The sequence below is a fragment of the Condylostylus longicornis genome, unplaced genomic scaffold (genome assembly GCF_029603195.1).
Source record: "Condylostylus longicornis isolate FDR11 unplaced genomic scaffold, ASM2960319v2 ptg000065l, whole genome shotgun sequence".
NCBI lineage: Eukaryota > Metazoa > Arthropoda > Insecta > Diptera > Dolichopodidae > Condylostylus > Condylostylus longicornis.
The window spans coordinates 137758-158038 of NW_026578033.1; the positions used below are offsets into that span (position 1 = coordinate 137758).

Genomic DNA, 20281 nt, shown 5'->3' on the forward strand with positions numbered 1-20281 from the left:
AGACCGACAGACCGACAGACCGACAGACCGACAGGTTGCTAAAAATAGTTTATTTACACTTCTCTACTATGGAGAAGTACGTTCCCACCGAAAACTCGATATGCAAAATTTGTTGCCATCACATAACCTACCTATTGTTTACACAATACGGTCGGTAATAAATGAATCTAAAGTAAAATTGCATACCTGCGAAAATAAAATGACAAGACAATGATGGCCAAAGGGCTTGCATCCCTCGCGCTATTTTGACAAGGACTAATATAAAACATAATGAAATAAGCAAAGTAGAAGGAGACGATAGCCAATTTGTTGCTGTACGAATAGAGTCTTATAAACAAAATTTCGATGTTGGTGTACTTAACAGTCCTCCGGGCCGTGTGGTTCATTCAAAGATCTCCTGAATCTCCTTAAAAAAAGGTTTATTCTGGGAGGTGACTATAATACCAAACATATTGATTGGGGTTCTAGATTGACCTCAACAAGGGGTAGAAAGCTAAGAAAGGCCATCAAAGAGATTGGTGTCGCTACCAATCCACTGGCAGACTAACATATTGGCCAAATGATAGAAATAAGATACCAGATCTGCTAGACTTCTTTATTGTCAAGAAAAACCCGCCAAATTTCATAGGTTTGGAAGATAACTATGATATGGATTCGGATCATTCTGCAGTTATATTAAATTTAACTGAGACAGTTACCAAGAAACAAAATAAGCCCATGTTGATTAATAAATCCGCTGATTGGACTAGTCTTAAAGAAGAGATAGAGAATAGAATAAACTTAAGAATTAAAGTACGAACACAAGATGATTTGGATTCTGAGGTAGAATATTTTAATAAAATCATACAAAGTGCTGCCTGAAACAATATGAGCATAAATCCGTGGGTATGACTTACGCAAGAAAAATACTGAATATGATAAGTCAAAACTCACGAGATCCGGCAGATAAAACTGCACTCAATCGACTCACTCAGAATGTAAAAAGAAGAATAAGAAAAATCAAAGAGGATTCGTTTGGTAATTTCGTTAAAACTTTGTCAGTCGAAAAAGAAAGAAATTATTCCTTAAGGACGGCTGCAAAAAATATTAAAAGGCCAATTTTACATGTTCCCCCCATTAGGAGAACAGATGGCAAATGGGCAATAGGAAATAAGGCCGAAATATTTGCAGATCACCTTGAACAAATTTTTAGGCTAAATGACATACACTCAAACATAAATATTGCAATGAGAAATGTGAAAGCAGAAGATTGACTAGACTTCCACTATCGCTCGATTTGCACAAAGAGGAATAGTGGAAGAAATAAAAAGTTTAAAGTCAACGAAAGCACCGGGTTATAATTTGATTACCTCCGAGATACTGAAGCAATTACCAAAAAAGGGTAAAACAATGTTGACTTTTTTAATGAATTCTGCATTCAGGTTAAAATATGTGACAGGTTATTCTTGGAAGGTGAATGATACCAAAACCTGGTAAACCTTTAAATGAGACCAAGTCTTATAGACCAATTTCTCTGCTACCAACTTTGTCGAAACTTTTTGAAAAGTTATTACTGAAAAGGATGTGACCTATAATTGAGAAGAGGTCATTAACTCCGAACCACCAATTTGGGTTTAGAACAGGACATTCAACTACTAATCAAATTCATAGAATTACTAATATTATTGAGCAAGCCCTACAAGTAAAGCAACAATTTTGTAGGCGTGCCACAGATTTTTGACAAGTTTTGGCACAAAGCATTAATATACAAGTTAGAAAATATATTACCAAACCAATATGTCAAAAGAGAGAATATCTCAAAAGAGATATTATCTCTTTTTATTTAACCGACAGATTATTTAGTGTCAAACAGGAGGGGGACTATTCCACACTTACAGAAGTAAGAGCAGGTGTGCCTCAGGGCAGTTTTTGTGTCCAATACTATATCTACTCTTTACAAGAGTTGAGGCACATCCCATAGAAAACACAATTGTGGCTACATATGTTGACGATACTGCAATATGGCAATAGAATCAAATATTGACGACGCCACAAGAAAGTTTCAGCAAGCAAACAATAGTTTTGATGCTTGGACCAAGAAATGGAAAAGTAAATGAAACTAAGTCTGCATAAGTAAATTTTACAAATAAAGCTCTTGTAAACCCCCCACGTGTTAACTTAAATGGGGTAAATCTTGCGCAGGAAAATGGGCAAAATATCTAGGAATGAATCTGGATGTTAAGCTAAAATAGAAGGAACATATTAACAAGAAAAAGGCAGAATTAGAATTAAAATATAAAGAAATATATTGGCTCCTAGTACGCAAGTCAATAAACGATACAGAATAAGATAATGCTCTATAACCAAATTATTAAACCGGTTTGGTTGTATGGTATCTAGTTGTGGGGATGTGCCAAAGAAATACATGTCCAGCGAATACAAACGTTCCAGAATAGGGTTTTGCTAATATCAGAATATAAGGAGATTTTTGTAATAGAACACATAACTAACTATGGGTTGCCAGTGAATGGCATGTTAGTAGCATTCATGCTTTCTTCCATTTTTAGCACTTTTCCAAAAATTTTTTGAAAAAAAAGTGCTTATTAGTTTCACTCTGTCCGTCCGTCTGTCCGTGCCTCCGTCCGTTCGTCCGTGGACACTTTTTTTGTTTACAAAACTTCTACACCTTGAAGATAGAAAGCTGAAATTGTGTGTACATATATTTTTACTAGAAACTTATTTCCGTAGAACAAAATTTTTATCTATCTCCCCCCCTCTAGAAATTATACAACCTCAAAACTCTGAAAATGGCATTTTTTAACTATTTTTTGCAATGAAACCATAAGCATTTTTCAAATTTTGCAAACGCAGAAAGGCAGCAGCTTGCTTCCCCTAACGCGGTATACTATAGTTAAACTTTTGAAAAACAAAATGGCCGTTCAAATTTACCTTAATTTAAAGTCCCTTTTTTCCAAATTTTTGATTTAATTTTTCTTCAAGACCACAGCCTGTAGAAACTTGAAATTTTAGGAGCTTTTAGACATTAATAAATAGTTTATTTCGTTAGAAGAAAATTTTTTTCCATCTCCACCCCCTCTCAAGTTGTCGCCTCTTCAAATTTTGTAAAATTTGAATTTTTGACAGCTTATATTTCCGAAACCGCAAGCTTTTTCAAATTTTTATAAACGCAAAAAGCTAACGGTAAATTCCATCAAAATAAAAAATATAATTATTTTTCTTAACTCACACAATTAACCCTTAAAATCGAGCATTATGTTAACCCCTTTTTATATTAATTTTTGCTTTATTTCAAATACTGCATATATGCGTCATCCTAAATATATGCAATCCTAGAAATAGTTTTGTATATGAATGAAAATAATTTTAATAGTGTGATAGCTATACATAGACTGTATTTAAAAGCAGAATTTTCACTTGTTGAAGGGAAAAGTGCTACAATACAAACCATTGGTTTGACCAACTTTATTTATTTTACAAACATCCCAAATCACCATATGAACATTTCTAAATTATTCGAAAATACCTACTATAAAATATATTTCTTAACGAAAAAGATCAATTTTCAATACACCGCATGAATGTATTAGGAAATTGTGTATTGTCAAGTCTTATATAAAGATGTCTGTGCGTATACCTACTACACTATTAAAATTATTTTCGTTCATATACGAAACTAGGATTACATATGTTTAGGATGAACGATTTATGCATTCTTTGAAATAAAGCAAAAATTAATTTAAAGAGGGGTTAACATAATGCTCGATTTTAAGGGTTAATTGCGTGAGTTAAGAAAAATAATTATATTTGTAGCTAATAATTATATTTTAGCCCTCAGCTTTTTACGTTAATAGAAATTTGAAAAAGCTTGCGGTTTCGGAAACATAAGGCGTCAAAAATTTAAATTTTACAAATTTCAAGAGGTGATAACTTGAGAGGGGGTGGAGATGGAAAAAAATTTTCTTCTAACGAATAAACTATTTATTAGTGTCTAAAAGCTACAAAAATTTTAGATGCACACAACCTGGGGTTTAGAAGAAAACAGCATCAAAAATTTGGAAAAAACGGATTTTATATAACGGTAAATTTTAACGGCCACTTTGTTTTTTTTAAAGTTCAAGTGCAGTACCTGTGATAGAAGAAGCAAACCACTGCTTTCCTGCGTTTGCAAAATTTGCAAAATGCATATGGTTCTACTACAGTAAATAGTTGAAAAATGGCATTTTTAGGGTTTTGGAGGGGTATAACTTTTAGAAGGGGGGGGGGAGGTAGATAAAAATTATCTTCTATACATATATACATAGATCTATGTACAATATTTCAGGTTTCTATCTTGTATTTACAAAACTTCTACACCCTTGTGTAGAAGTTTTGTAACTAGACACACGGACAGAGACTAATAAGCACTTTTTTCAAATTTTTTTTTGAAAAGTGCTAAAAAAGAAATGTCTGCTATAATTACCCTTTACCTAAAGCCCATTCCTTTTTTAAGTTTTTATCGGATTTCTTTTATAAAATAGATTGAAGAAGCCTTTTGTAGCTTTTAGATACTTTAGATTTTTCTCTAACTTTACTCCGTCGCAAGTTTCTAAAAGTTGCACTTTTGACAGCACATATTTCCGAAACTGCAAGTTTTTTCAAATTTTTATTAATGAAAGCTAACAATAAATGATGCAATTAACCCTTGAATTCGAGCATTATGTTAACACCTCTATTTTTTCAAAAAGCAGCATTCTCATTTGGAAAATTACTACTTTACAAACTATTTATATTTTTAACCAACTTTATTAATTTTGTTAGCTACTCTTAATAAGAAAGCTTTTTCGATTTATTAATAATTTATTAATAATCGATTTATTAATAATTTATTTTGTTCATAAAAAACATATATCTATGTGTGAGTGTCTACACATACTACGACAAAATGTGTACACATTAATGCAGTCAGTACTTTTAATAATAAAAACAAAACAGCGTACTTTTGAAAAAAAAATGTTGAAAATCAAATCATATGAACTGAATAATTTCAAGATTTTAAAAATTTTTAAATTTTTGAAAAATTTTTGAAATATATATTTATTATAAGTATATAAGGGATGTGTTTTTCCATAAACTCCTATAATGTACAAGATGTCTTAATATTTTTGCATATGTGTGTATCCAAAGTATATTTTTCAGGAAAGGGACTATTCTTTTTGCTTAGTACACGCATAAATTTCGTATTGGAGGGCTAATCCATATATATCAGATCATCAAGCTCTGAGAGCAAATCAAAAATAAATTCCAAATTTATAAGGAGTTTAAATAGAAGGTGTGTCGGAATTTTTTTGTGTGAAGGAAATTTGTCAATATTTTTGACTCCATTGATTCTACACCTTTTTTTAAATTTAAAATTTAAATTTCAGAAAAATCGGTTGGTAAATGCCATTTGAAAAATGCATTTAAAAAAAAATTAAAAAAAATTGCAATTTTTAGCGCAGACAACGTTTCTTGTCTTCCGTATGGAAGGGTACTGAATTACAGAACAAAATTTTTGATTAAGAAATAGAATTTAAAAAGAAATTGAAGAAAAAAGTAAAAAAAAATAATAATTATAATCTAGATGGCTTTTAAAACTATGCTGAATAAAATGAGAATTATAAAGAATATTCAAAAATTTCATAAAAACAAATAAAAAAATATTTCAATCGGCATACTTCGAAAGCATAAAACATTAGGAATTTTTTTGTATTCAAAATTTCATTTTCATTTTCAAAATATTTTCAGTTTGGAGGCCTGATGGATATACGAGTATGTGGCATTAGGGAAGGCTATATCGCTGAGCGGCAAAATAATTTTATTTGTTGTTTAAAATTTTATTTTAATTCAAATTTAGTGAAATTTAATGTAGATTTATAATTTATATTAATTCAGTTTTTTCTTTTGTTAGTAATATTTAGTATAAAACAAAGGTGACTGTGGAGAAATAGTATGAAAGTTTTTTTTAAAAGAAAAAATGACTTAATCAATTAGTAAGATTTTGTGTACTTTTTAAATATTCTATTGTAGTCTAAAATAAAATATAATACAATATAATAATTCAACTGATTACGTTCATATATATAGGTGTTGACACCCCGAGAGTGTTGCGTCGAAGGATGCAAAGGCAATAGTCTACGAGAAAAGGAGAACATAAATGCTATATTTACATTAGTTTGCCGAAGAACGAGATCATCAGATATAAATGGATACAAGCATTAGGAAAAAGGAATTCGACATCAACGAAGTATCTGAAATATCTACCTACCAGGAGCCGACTTCACCCAAGTCGGTTACTTGACTTGAAATACTAATAATGATTTGAAATTTAATACGCAGCTTGAGTTTCGAGCTAATTTCACGTCAAGCCGCAATATAGACGAGGCATAGAAATTAAGAAATTTATAAAAATAAAGTTTGGTCAAACCAATGGTTTGTATTGTAGCACTTTTCCCTTCAACAACTGAAAATTCTGCTTTTATATACAGTCTATGTATACCTATCAAACTATTAAAATTATTTTCATTCATATACAAAACTATTTCTAGGATTGCATATATTTAGGATGACGCATATATGAAATGTTTGAAATAAAGCAAAAATTAATATAAAATGGGGTTAACATAATGCTCGATTTTAAGGGCTAATTGTGTGAGTTAAGAAAAATAATTATATTTTTTAATTTCATGGAATTTACCGTTAGCTTTTTGCGTTTATAAAAATTTGGAAAAGCTTGCGGTTTCGGAAATATAAGGAGTCAAAAATTCAAATTTTACGAATTTCAAGAGGTGATAACTTGAGAGGGGGTGGAGATGGAAAAAGATTTTCTTCTAACGAAATGAACTATTTGTTAATGTCTAAAAGTCCCTAAAATTTCAAGCTTCTACAGGCTGGGGTCTAGAAGAAAAATGACTTCAAAAATTTGGAAAAAAAGGACTTTAGATAACGGTAAATTTGAACGGCCATTTTGTTTTTCTAAAGTTTAACTATAGTATATCGCGCTAGGGGAAGCAAGCTACTGCCTTTCTGCGTTTGCAAAATTTCAAAAATGCTTATGGTTTCATTGCAACAAATATTTAAAAAAGGCCATTTTTAGGGTTTTGGGGGGGTATAACTTCTAGAGGGGGGGAGATAGGTAAAAATTTTGTTCTACGGAAATAAGTTTCTAGTGAAGATCTATGTACGTATGAAATTTCAGCTTTCTATCTTCAAGGCTGTAGAAGTTTTGTAAACAAAAAAAGTGTCCACGGACGGACGGACGGACGGACGAACAGAGTGAAACTAATAAGCACTTCTTTCAAAAAATTTTTTGGAAAAGTGCTAAAAATTACCGATGCTTATTACCGATACACGTTTACATATGTGTATTCATAAGAAATATTTGTTTTAAATTTTTAAAACAAAATTGGAATAAAAATAAAAAATTTATAGTTTATATTACAATAAATGTAATGACAATTACTAATTACAAATTTTAAGTTTTTTGTTAATATTATTTGCCTTTTTCAAATTATAGACATATAGTATATGTAAATTATATTTTTTTTTATTTTAATACTCAAATTTTGCTTTTGAATCACTTCGCTTTTATAATATGGAAACCCCATTTCTGTCACCTTGTACAGGAATAAGTTACAGAAATAAAACTCCCGCTTTTAAAATTTTTAATATTTTTTCCTAAACTTTATATACGAAAAAATAAATAACTCCTGCTTTTAAAAATACATTATAATAAAGTTGGGTCAAACCAATGGTTTGTATTGTAGCACTTTTCCCTTCAACAAGTGAAAATACTGCTTTTAAAAACAGTCTATGTATATCCACCACACTATTAAAATTATTTTCATTTATAAATGAAACTATTTCTAGGATTGCATATATTTAGGATGAACCATTTATGCAGTCTTTGAAATAAAGCAAAATTTAATATAAACAGGGGTTAACATAATGCTCGATTTTAAGGGTTAATTGTGTGAGTTAAGAAAAATAATTATATTTTTTAATTTCATGAAATTTACCGTTAACTTTTTGCGTTTATAGAAATTTGAAAAAACCTGCGGTTTCAGAAATATTAGGTGTCAAAAATGCAAATTTTACAAATTTCAAGAGGCGATAACTTGAGAGGGGGTGGAGATGGAAAAAAATTTTCTTCTAACGAAATGAGCTACATGTTAATGTCTAAAAGCTCCTAAAATTTCAAGCTTCTACAGGCTGGGGTCTAGAAGAAAAACGACATCAAAAATTTGAAAAAAAAGGACTTTAGATAACGGTAAATTTGAACGGCCATTTTGTTTTTCTAAAGTTTAACTATAGTATACCGCGGTAGGGGAAGCAAGCCACTACCTTTCTGCGTTTGCAAAATTTCAAAAATGCTTATGGTTTCATTGCAACAAATAGTTAAAGTAGGCCATTTTTAGTGCTTTGGGGGGGTATAACTTCTAGAGGGGGGGAGATAGGTAAAAATTTTGTTCTACGAAAATAAGTTTCTAGTAAAGATCTATGTACGTATTAAATTTCAGCTTTCTATCTTTAAGAATGTAGAAGTTTTGTAAACAGACACACGGACGGACGGACGGACAGAGTGAAACTAATAAGCACTTTTTTTCAAAAAATTTTTGGAAAAGTGCTAAAAAAACAGGTAGACATCTATTGCGTACTCTTTCCCTCTCCCAAAAATTCTTGTGTGTATAAAAATAAGAAGGTATACTGCTTAACTCTTTTAGCTAAGGGAATTTTTTCTATACAAAATTGGTGAGTGAATGATGTAAACGGAGAGTCGAACTATTTGTTAATAGATATACTTTGGCCTACAAGTAGAATAAAGATGCCTGTGGTACTTCTAACAAAAATATTTGGATTTGTGTTTGTATTTTTCATAAATATACGCACACAAAGAAACGCTTTTTATTAAATTTTTTAAGGCAAATTTCTATTTTTCGGTTTTTTAAAAGGAATATTGGTTCATGTCAGAAATTTAAATTTTAATATTTGTTTTTTGACAATATTGAAATAAATGTTACTTATATATGTACATATGTTGTAATTTTCAGCATATTTTTCTTAAAAACTGAAAAGTAAAAACTTCCCATCCAAAAAACTGAAAAGTAGAATTTAAAAAGCTGAAAAGAAGAAAAACAAAATGTTCAGGTTTTTTTGTATGAAATTCTAAGTCTATAAAATAGTTTCTAGTACTGAGTTAAATTATGAAAGAAAAATAAAAATATTTTAAAACTTTGTTTACATGCTATAAAATTATTTGAAGCTTGAAAAATATCATAGCATAGAAATTATGATTGATTTTATTGGTTACATTTATGTACATATCAATATGTAGATATAAGTAATAAAGTTTAACCAATAAATCTGTAAAGGTAAAATTTTTAATTATTAAAGATCTATAATTATGTAAAAAAATATTTTTAAGATTTCAGTTAGAAGTTTCAGTTAACTTAAAAAGGAGCAATTCAATGCCTTTAATAATATTAATTGTCATTTTTATCTAATTTTTTTGAAGAGAAATTTCGCGAAACATAACATTTAACGATTCCGACTGTGAAAATTATTTATGAAGCCCCTTCAGTATTTTTAAAATTAATCAAGCCATTTTTGTCTACGGACATCTAGAGGTTTACGGACACACATTTTGAATTGAAAAATGAGAATTATGAAGGTGAATAAAATGCGAGATAAAAAATCGAGATACACAATTCGTCACTATATCTGCTATGATCTATGTTTTTTTTAAAAGGTTTACCAATACGTATTTTGAGAGCGAACCATAAAATTACATTTAAAAATTATTTCACAAAATCTTAAGTAATAACAACTGAAAATTTAAAATATTTAATTTAATGAAAAGCTAATCTGCTAATATGTAAAAACTATGAAAACAGTCATATTACAGATCGTTGAATTTATTTGTTTACCCACATTCTTTCAATATAATTCAATGTAACTTAAACCTAAGCATAATGTGTAAATATGTACATATATATACATATACATATATGTATGACATTTCCAATTTTCCCTTTCTTTTTTTCAAATAAGCAAATTGGTTCTCTTTTTCTTTTAGGTGAAGAACGCTGTGAAATATACTAAGCTTAATCAAATAAAATTGGTATTCATTGCGCAACTATAATGGATGTTCCTTCCATGGTTCAACGATCTGGAGATACTTTAATTGTTCGAAGCGTTGTTAGCGGCAACCAATTATATTTTGATAAAAAACATGAAAATAAAGCATCTGAAAAATTGGAATTACTTCAACTTAATCAAGCTACACTTCCATCGTCATTGGGATGTTCTGAACAATCAGTACTTTTCGAGAATAACGTTATACCTTCCAATTGCCGATTAAGCTCTGCAAATGAAACAGGCGAAAGTGAAAATCAAGTCGATGTAAAAGACGAAGGATTACCCCAATGTAAAATAAAACGTAATTACTCATGCAGTTCGTGTACTTTTTTTACCCAAAATCCACGTTATTTTTTGACACACTTACGGGATAAACATGGTGAAAAGATCGTTATAAATGAATGCAGGTTGTGTTTATATGCCTCGCGTCATTATCAAAAGTTAGTTCGACATATGAAAATGGTACATGGTTCAACTGATGGAATTGAAGGAAATGGCACAGCTCGAAAAAGGCAGTTAAGTCGAGAAAATCGGAAAAGAAAAGTTGGAAACCAAATCTTAGAAATACTACCAAATTTTGAATCAAGCGCTCCACGAATTTACACGGAAAACAAAATAAGAATTACACAATTGAAACCTAATAAAGACATACAACAAAACACCCACCAATCACAAAAATTCGAAGATTTTTTGGGTGACTATTCTAAAAACCGTCTTAAATGTAGTATATGTGAATTTACAACCTTGCACCGCTCCCAATTAATTGTTCATGAAAATGACGAACATTGTAACGCTAAATTCTTTCGATGTGAAAAATGCAGTTATGTTACACATATAAAAGCACGTTTCAGTAAACATGTAAAATATCATTCCATGCCAATGATTAAGTGTTTCATGTGCGACTTCCGAACTCCATATAAATGGAACTTAGATCGACATATGAAAAATCATGGGGGAACAGGTGCTTTCAAGTGCGCTGCTTGTAACTTTACAGCTGATATAAAACAGAGTTTAACAGTACATGAAATGAACCATCATATTCCTCCAGTTGGAAATGCTGCTGGGATGACAAATATTAAGAAGAAAAACAAAGTGGGTGGCACAGATATTTCAGATGAATTCCTCAGCGAGATAGGCGACACTGAAGAGGACTCGAACAGCATAAATATTAGTTGTGGTAATACCGATAATGAAAATTATAACTATGATACTAGTAATTACACTGATATAGTTAGATGGGACTGTGGCGACCACAATAATCTTAAAGAATACAATAATAATAATGATAAAAATTGCAGCAATAATAATATAAACCAGACACACATTTGTAACAATATCTTAAATGAAAATAACGAGAGCGATAATAATAATAAGTTTTTAAATGGTAAAACAAATAATATTAACATTTGTAAAATTAGTAAAAATGTCAATATAAGTAGTAACATCTTTGATGCCAGCAAAAGCGAGTTTCAAAATTGTAAACAAGACCAACACGGCTCAAATATTAAAGCGAGCATTGGAAACGATAGAGATGGTGAAAATAACAAAAATAAGAATATCAAACAATGTGAACAAGTTAGTTCTATTGCCAATCATAGTAACGATATCAATGAAGATATAGATTTGAATAACAGGTGTACTTTGAGTAAACCTGAAACCGATACCAAATGTGGTAACTTAGAGTATGACAGTTTTTCCAATACCAAAAAATTTAAATGTAATATTGAGGACTTACCAACGGATTTATCTCACAAATCCATGTTGCACGAAATAATGAAGCCAAATTTTTGTTATAATAAGTCTAATCGTCCAATTCCAAAGCTCATTCCAATTCAAACTAGTGCACCCATTATTTTGCATAGCAAGTCACTAAGCTTACCTAATGATAGTCAGTTGCACGATGAGGTGCATAATCTTCAACAAATAGTTACGATGTTGTTTGGAAAAGATATTCCACAAGAGCTGCTATCAAATTTACCTCTGCTTTCTCCAGGCAGTGATTTTAATAATTCAGAGAAATATGGAGGAGTCGGCTTAAGTGATTCAGTAAACTACCTGCTTCATAAAAACTCGCAAAGTTTTTTTAATAAATTGAAGCAACGTTTTCCTGGCAATGAAAATAGCCTCGCTAAACTTGAAAATCTCACTTGTACATGTGGATATATTTGTAAGTGTTTGTCAGAATTATATAAACACCGCAATACATGCCAAATTTCGTCTTGTGAAGTTGACAGAAACCAGAACATTGACTGTAAAAAACATTCCAATTTATTTCCAATAAATTTATCTACCAATATCAATAGTGCGTCAATCAGATGTCACATTTGTAGGCACCGTTGTAAATCTAGTGCTGATTTAATGAATCACTTAAAGAGTTGTGGTGAAACGGTAAATCAAAACGATTTTTCAGATTCTTCACTTGATACTACAGAACAAAATATTGTTGCATATAATGAGGATACGGAAAAACTACTTATGAAAAAACATCCTATGGAAGACAAAGTTTTTATTTGGAACGATGTAAACAGTTCTTTCCAAAACTCAAGGAAAGGAGAAAATGTTGTTGAAGTCAAAAAGCGAAATTCAAATAAAATCGACGAACACCAGCTAAATATTTCAACTCATTATGAAAGTGACGAAAAAATTGATGAAATTAGTTATTATGGAGTAGAAACAGCCCCAGGCTATGGTGAAGTAAATTATTTTTTATGCTATCAAAACAAATTTATGTTTTTCATATAAATTTTACTCTTAGGTTACAAAGACAATTCCATCTGAAGAGGACACAGCGAACGCTTCTTTAAAAAAAGTCTATAAATGTCCCCATTGTTCATTTTGGGCATCAACTGCTTCACGATTTCACGTTCACATTGTCGGTCATCTTAATAAAAAGCCATTTGAATGTTCGCTTTGCAATTATCGGAGCAATTGGCGTTGGGATATCACGAAGCACATTCGTTTGAAAACAATTCGAGATCCTTCGCACAAAAATGCAAAAGTTCTTATGAATGATGAAACGGGAAGAAGAAATTATACAAAATATAACAAATACATAACACTAATGAAAGTAACGGATGAAGATGGAGATCCGAAACTTATGAAATCTGGTGAAATGACACCGAATCAAGAGGCTTCATTATCATTTATAAAAGATTATGAAAATAAAAATGCTTTTGGAGTTTTGGGTGGTGATAACACTATTCCAGATGTTACGTTAACTTCTAATAGTTCTTCTTCCGCATTAACTTATAACAGTTGCAACAAAGAAAAAAAAGAAAACTTTAAATTTTTACCTGTTGAAAATGAATTGTTAATTGAACAATATGCTGATTTAATGCCGTCCGAATATGATAAAGAAGAAACTTTGAGTAGATGTGATCCACCGGATTTATTTAAAAATGAAAATTTAAGCAAAAATAAAACTTGTGATGAAGAAAGAATTTGTATCAAAAGTGCCGAAGATTGCGTAGAAAACAAAGTTCTGTATTGTTGTAAAGAGTGTAACTACAAGTAGGTAGAATTTTTTAACAATAATTGTTTTTATCCACAGATTATAGATATGATTTCTTTATTTCTTATTCGAAGTACGCACATATTTATGTACATATGTATATATTTCAAATTATAAAATATAAATTGTTCATATAAATAGAAAATTGCAAATTTAAAATTAATATGTCTCATAAATGTCTTTTACGCAAAACTATCACTTTACGCCGAAGTAACTCACCTCATTTGATTAAATATCATTTACACATGTTATTTCATAGTCGACCTAATGCGCAGTGTGTATTACTTTCCCTATATTCCAATAAAAAAAGCTAATGAATATAATTTCATCGACTTCTTCGACCAACATCCTTATGTTCAGACATATATTATGTACATTATTAGGATAATAAACTTCATATATGTACATATGTAAACAAATGAAAAGAAATAATTAAATTGTGTTTTGTTCGGCTCACAGACAACTTTAGTACTGAATTTATCTGTGGTGTATTTAAATTTCTTTACATACAATGTACATGTATGTAATGTACGTATGCGGCGCGTTGTTTTTTTTATTCGTTCAAAAGTTTTAAAAATATGGTTTTTCAAGTGATATGACTTTCAAAATGCGTTAAGAAAGGTTTCATTGCAATTAATTTACCGCTGTTAAATATGAAAAAACTGTATTTTGGATATTTATTAAAAAAGTTTTGAAAAAAAAAAACAATTAAATACAAACTACATATTCAAGAAATTGCCGCACGCGTCATATTTGAAATTACTATTAAAAAAAAAGAATTGAAGAATTAAATTTGTATTAATTACTAATTGAAAAAAAAGGTAAAAAATTAAATTTGTAACATTTATCAGACGTGTACTGATACAAAAAAACAGTGAAACTATTGCGGCTGCTTTCTCTGCTTTTATTTTTGTAACCAATTTAAGTATTTTGGAACACGCCACATTGTGTTATAATATTACATTTACATTTTTATGCTTTATTTGGAAATCGGATATGCTATATTATTTGTATTATACTATGATGTATCAAGTGCATAAATCATAATCACAATATATTATGTATGTACATATATACATACATAATATATTTATTGTATGTGCATACATAATATTTTATTTTGAATAACCATATATACTTGAAAATTCAAAATAAAATCTTCAAAATGTTGAAATCGTATTATACAATACACAATTTAAACCAAAAATTTCAAATCATTTTATATTATTTTCGCTCGTTGTTCTTAATTCCTTGTGACAACTGCCATACAACTTCAATAGTTATTTGTTATTAGTATTGCATTTGCTGTTAGCACTGCACAAATTGTTGTGGTAATACAGACGAAAACTATTATTTCCATTCGAACATATGTTATTCTAACTCTCTCCTCTTATTTTATCATTTACTTCGGGGACATCCAAATTCCTATGAATGTCACTATTATGTAAACAAGAGAACATCCACAATCAAGAACCTTGTTTTCGAAAGTTTAAATTTGTTTGTATTTGTTAGATATGTTTTCCTTGGTAAAACGCCGTAAATGTATACCATATGTCCATATAGGATTTAGTAATTGGTTATATATCAATACTATGTTGTATGTTGCCAAATTAGACCTACCACCTAAGAGCCAACACTTTTCTCTATACTTATTTTCTAATTCTATTTTTGTGGCATTTTCTTTCCATCTGAGTTCGACATCCAAAGACATGCCTAGGTATTTTGGATTGGTATTCTTGCACCATTCAAATTTAATTATGGTAGATCTAGCAAATTTTCCTAGGTACAATACATGGCCCAGAATACTGTCTTGTGGAAACGAAGAGTACACCAAGACTCCACATACGACAGTAAATCCAGAAATTACAAAGGTATCGCTTAAGTTTAAATAATAAACCTAGACAAACGTCTAGGCCATGTCTAGAAATATTGTTAAACATTTGTTTTTATTCTAGCGTCTTTTTATACCCTGAACCTTCGTGAATGGTATATTAAGTTTGGTATGGAGTTTGTAACTACCTGAAGGAATCATTTGCGGTGTGGACATATACATATATTCTTGCTCAGTGTAAAATTCTGCGTTGATTTAGCCATATCACAAGTTGTTTATTTTCTGCCAAGGGCGAACCTTATTGTAATTGGACCAATTCGGACAACTGCCATGCAAAAAGTTTATTATAAATATGGAATTTTGTATATGTGTGTTCAATTACGTTTTACAAATGCCCTAAAAATTTTAATGGGATCCCTGGTCCGATTTTAATGGGTTTGGCTGCCACACAACTCCAAAAGCAAATTTTAAATAGGTAGAAAAATAATAAAGTCAGATTCATAAAACTTGGCTGTCGTGTGTCCAATTATAAGTCAGATTTATTCGTGAAGTTTTAGTTAATTTTTTTTATTCGTGAAGTTTTAGTTAATTTAGTTAAATCCTTTTTCTTTTTAAATTACTTCAAACAGATCAAGCGTTTTTTCTTTTATTGTTGATTAAGAAATTGATATATTTTTTGCATTCAGATCTTCTATCCAAAAGACTAATTGTTGTTCCACTTTTTGTAACACAGATGATTTTATTATAAAATTTTAGTCTGCAAAATTTTTTATTGATCCAGAAATCAATGTTATTTTTTTTTCCTTATTTTTTTAAATTGTTGTGACTGTATTATGTTTTATATCAAATTTATTTGCAATTCCTAAAACCTTCGATTTATTTTCATATATTTCGATTATTTTCAGCTTCGTTTGCAAATTTTTAATTCTTTTGCTTTCCGCAGAATTTTTCGCTTTTCCCGTTTTGAAGCTAAAAAACCAAAAATTGTTTTTAAAACCTAAAACATGTTATTAAAACTTATTTACAATTATTAATTTACAATAAATTTTGAAAAATAAAAAAATATTTATAGCTAACAAGATAAAATTTGAATTTAAAAAAAAACCGACAAAGTGCATGTACAAAGATAATTATTCTTAACATGGCATTGACATTTTTATCTTTTGACATTTTAAAAATAAAATTGAAATATGTACGTACTTTAAAGTTTCTGTTTAATAGTTTTTTTAGTAATTTCTATTGTAAATCGATAAAAAGTAAAAATATTGCCAAATTTTTTAATTTTGTATCACGACATTTATGTCCCAAGTGGAAAAAAGGACATATTAGCCGCCGTCGTATCTCGAGAAATTAGTGTATTTGGAATGATTGTTGTCCTTTTTTTGAAGTTATTGAAAGTTTGATACAAAATTATATTTGTTGAAGTTTGTTTTTCTTAACAATTCCTAAATCCGATCAAATAAGAAGATGACTGATAAATTAGAGCCTTAGCAAGCTTGCCAGCAATGTTACGTCACATAAAGCTGCATTGTTACGTCAACTAAAAAATTAACGTTTTTTAAATAATGAAAGGTTAAAATTTAAAATTTTTCGAATTTTAAACTCATGTGATTTCGAAATCTAAACAGACGGTAACCACGAAACATATTATTCAGACGTCTAATTTTTCGTCAGAAAAGAAACAGTATGTGTGTTTCCCTTTTTTTGTAAGCGACATTTACTGAGTTAATGAAAAATGTATTGCAATTAACCAATTGTTATACGATTTATTGTTAAAGAGGAATTGGAAAGAAAGATGAAATAAAATATAAACAAATGAAATAAATAAAATAATGAAATTATCAAAACAATTTTTTTTCTAAGAATCCGGTTTTTGTATGACGTATTTTATGCTATGATATTTGCCTATAACTATTAATATGATATTCAATTAAATTCGATATTACCTCATAAGAGCAAATGCTCGTACAGAGTTTATATTATAATTTTACTTTCAGTAGACAAATTAAGATGTAAGTTCTAAAAATTAAACAAAGAATACATATAATATATAGGTTAACAACAAACTGTAAAACGAAAACATAACAAAAAAATTATTTAACAATATTGATAGAAAAATAAAAAGAATACTTATGTAAAATCAAAAGGCTTAAAAAGAAATCATACAAAATTTTACATATCTGAGTCAATTAAAATGATTAATTTCGCGTAATTAGAAAGAGTGTAATATAAATTATACAATAAAGTAAGAAGTAAATAGCAAAAGAAAAAAGTTATATTTACCTATTTATAATTCAGTGCAAAAATTTACTATATCAATCTGAAATACTATTCATCGCTTTTGCTTTTGGAAGCTCGCAAAGTTAGTTGTTTTAATTGTACTGGAAGTTCATTATATAACTTAATAGCAGAATTATAAATAATAATATGATCCTATATGATTAGAATAAAAAAAGAATTAATCCATAGAAATAATCGGCAATGGTGTTTATAAGTTTTGAACAAATGTTGTCTACTCTTTCTAATTCTTTCTAAAAATTAAAGGTTTTAACAAACTTAGCAAGAAATTTCTAAGCTTATATACATAGATTTTCCTCTTGTGAATACCTTTATATCTAATTTAAAATTTGTTTTATTTTAATAAGCAAAATAAAATAAGAAGTAATAAAAGATGCCTTAATTTTTAGCAACCGAAAATACTATATTTTTCCAAATGCGATTCAATAGTAGGATGAATTGAAAACAAAATTGTGTGCACATATTCATCTAAAGCAGAGGTTCCCAACCTTTTCGCCCTCGTAGACCCCATGTCGTGTTTTTGAATTTTTGATAGACCCCCTTAATACTTATTTTAATGTCTTTATATCTAACAAGTCCCAATACTCAATTTTTTTTACGAAATGTTACGAATTTTTGGCCTCGTTGTTGGTTTTTTCTTTAAATGCCACTGATCGTGTCATATTTTTTATTATTTTTTTCTTTTTTTTTACGTAAAAAAGAGATTAATATTTTAAAAAATCTCAGGATATTATACACATTTTTTAAAAAGCTTCCCATTTAAATTCTATTGCACGAAAAAGAAAGAAAGGTAGGAGGAAAGAAAAAATGAAAAAAAATTTCAAGTTCATATTTCAGTATGGTTTCAAATGTTAATGAGGAAGGATGTATGATTTTTTATGCACATTTTGTATTTCCCAATAAGGTAAGTTGAGTAGTGTCGGCTAACAAAAATGTTATTAAAAGTAATATAGGTTGACACATTTCAACAATTTGAATTATCTCATTTCGATTATTCATACGTTACTTATAAAATTGTTTCAAATAATTTCAGTTAGTTTTTAAATTATTAAAAATAAATATGTATGTACCTACTTCCAATAAATTTTTTTTTAAATAATTATTTTAAAACTATTTCAAACATGTTATATTGAGTGCTTCAAAAATTTTGCTGTGCTCTTTTTTCATATTTTATTAGCAGGTAAACAAAAGCAATCTATTTATAAAATGTCCCTGCATGTGTATGTATGACCTACCTGAACAAAAATTTTAAAATACCTGTTATTTTACAGTCGGAATTTTCGAGTCATTTGGTAAAATACCACTTATTTCAAAAATAGAAAAATATTCAAATCCGGTCATAAAAATATATGATTGTTTTTTCCAAACATTTTAAATATTTTTTTTTCTTAGGTAATTGATATAAATGATAGTAAGTTTTTAATATTTTTTCAAATAAAAATAGAGGTAAAATTTTGAAGTTTATATAAAATTTGTATTTAACAAATAATATTTGATTGTATTTTAGATATTATTTTCTAATTCCCTCTTCAAATTTTTTCTTTACTATGTATTTATATCAATATTTAAGAATTATCTTTCATTAATTATATTTTCAACTTAACACCACAGGTACTTCCCATATCTTGCGTTAACTTACCCTATGAGAAAAAAAAAGCTGTTCACTTAAAAATAACGAAATGCTTTCAGTAACAAATAAAACGTTGAAGGCGAAGGATGTGTTTGTTGTTTTTCCGCTTTTTTTTAAATTTTAAAATAATTATCAATGAAAATATTAATATATTTTTTTGATTTTTCAAATATATGTTCTAAATTTTATCTGCTTTATAATAAGTGTGAATTTATTTTAATATTTCTTCTCAAAAAATAGCCACTTCGATTTAAAAAAGGCCATATAAAATAAGGTGTGCTTTCAAGTTTCTCTCTGAGCATTGGGACTTGTTAGATATAAAGACATTACTTATTTAATTAAATTCATATTTTTTTGTAGACCCCTAGCAGGTCTTCATTGACCCCTGGGGGTCTATATAGACCGCTTTGGGAATCACTGATCTAAAATCATAATTTTGAATATTTTTTTTTTGCTTCATAATTTTGAATTTTTTTTTATGATATATCAGTGTATGTACATATACATTAGTGTTCCAAACGATCCGATCATGTTCGCTAAATCATTTACAATTTATTATAATATTATATTAATCAAATCATGCAAAAAAATTTTTTTTTGTTTTGATTATTTATGATAAAAAATGCATAAAAGCTTTTCTGTTAGTTCTTATGGGAGTTGTTTGCAATAACGTCAAACAAAGTAATATCAGAGGAGTGTGATTAATAAGTACTTCAAATTTTGGAAGTTGAGTTGTATTTTTAAGTTCTTGCTAAAAAGCATATATTTTATTTGGGTTTTATTTTTTTACTACATCGAATTATCTTTATATCCCTAAAGATAGCAATGCAATGTAAAGCACTTTTAACAGTTTATCTAT

The 20281-nt window shown here is 29.0% G+C and overlaps 1 protein-coding gene across 3 annotated transcripts in view; it reads left to right on the forward strand.

Moving 5' to 3' along the window:
• Positions 1–20281, forward strand: part of LOC129612312 (putative uncharacterized protein DDB_G0282133) — a 123046-nt gene that overhangs the window by 30936 nt on the left and 71829 nt on the right. For all 3 annotated transcript variants that reach the window (XM_055525854.1, XM_055525855.1, XM_055525856.1), the window contains exons 2-3: positions 10091–12846; positions 12908–13662. In XM_055525854.1, the coding sequence (XP_055381829.1) occupies positions 10156–12846; positions 12908–13662 (3446 nt within the window). In that variant the 5' untranslated portion in view covers positions 10091–10155. The remainder of the gene's footprint in view (positions 1–10090; positions 12847–12907; positions 13663–20281) is intronic.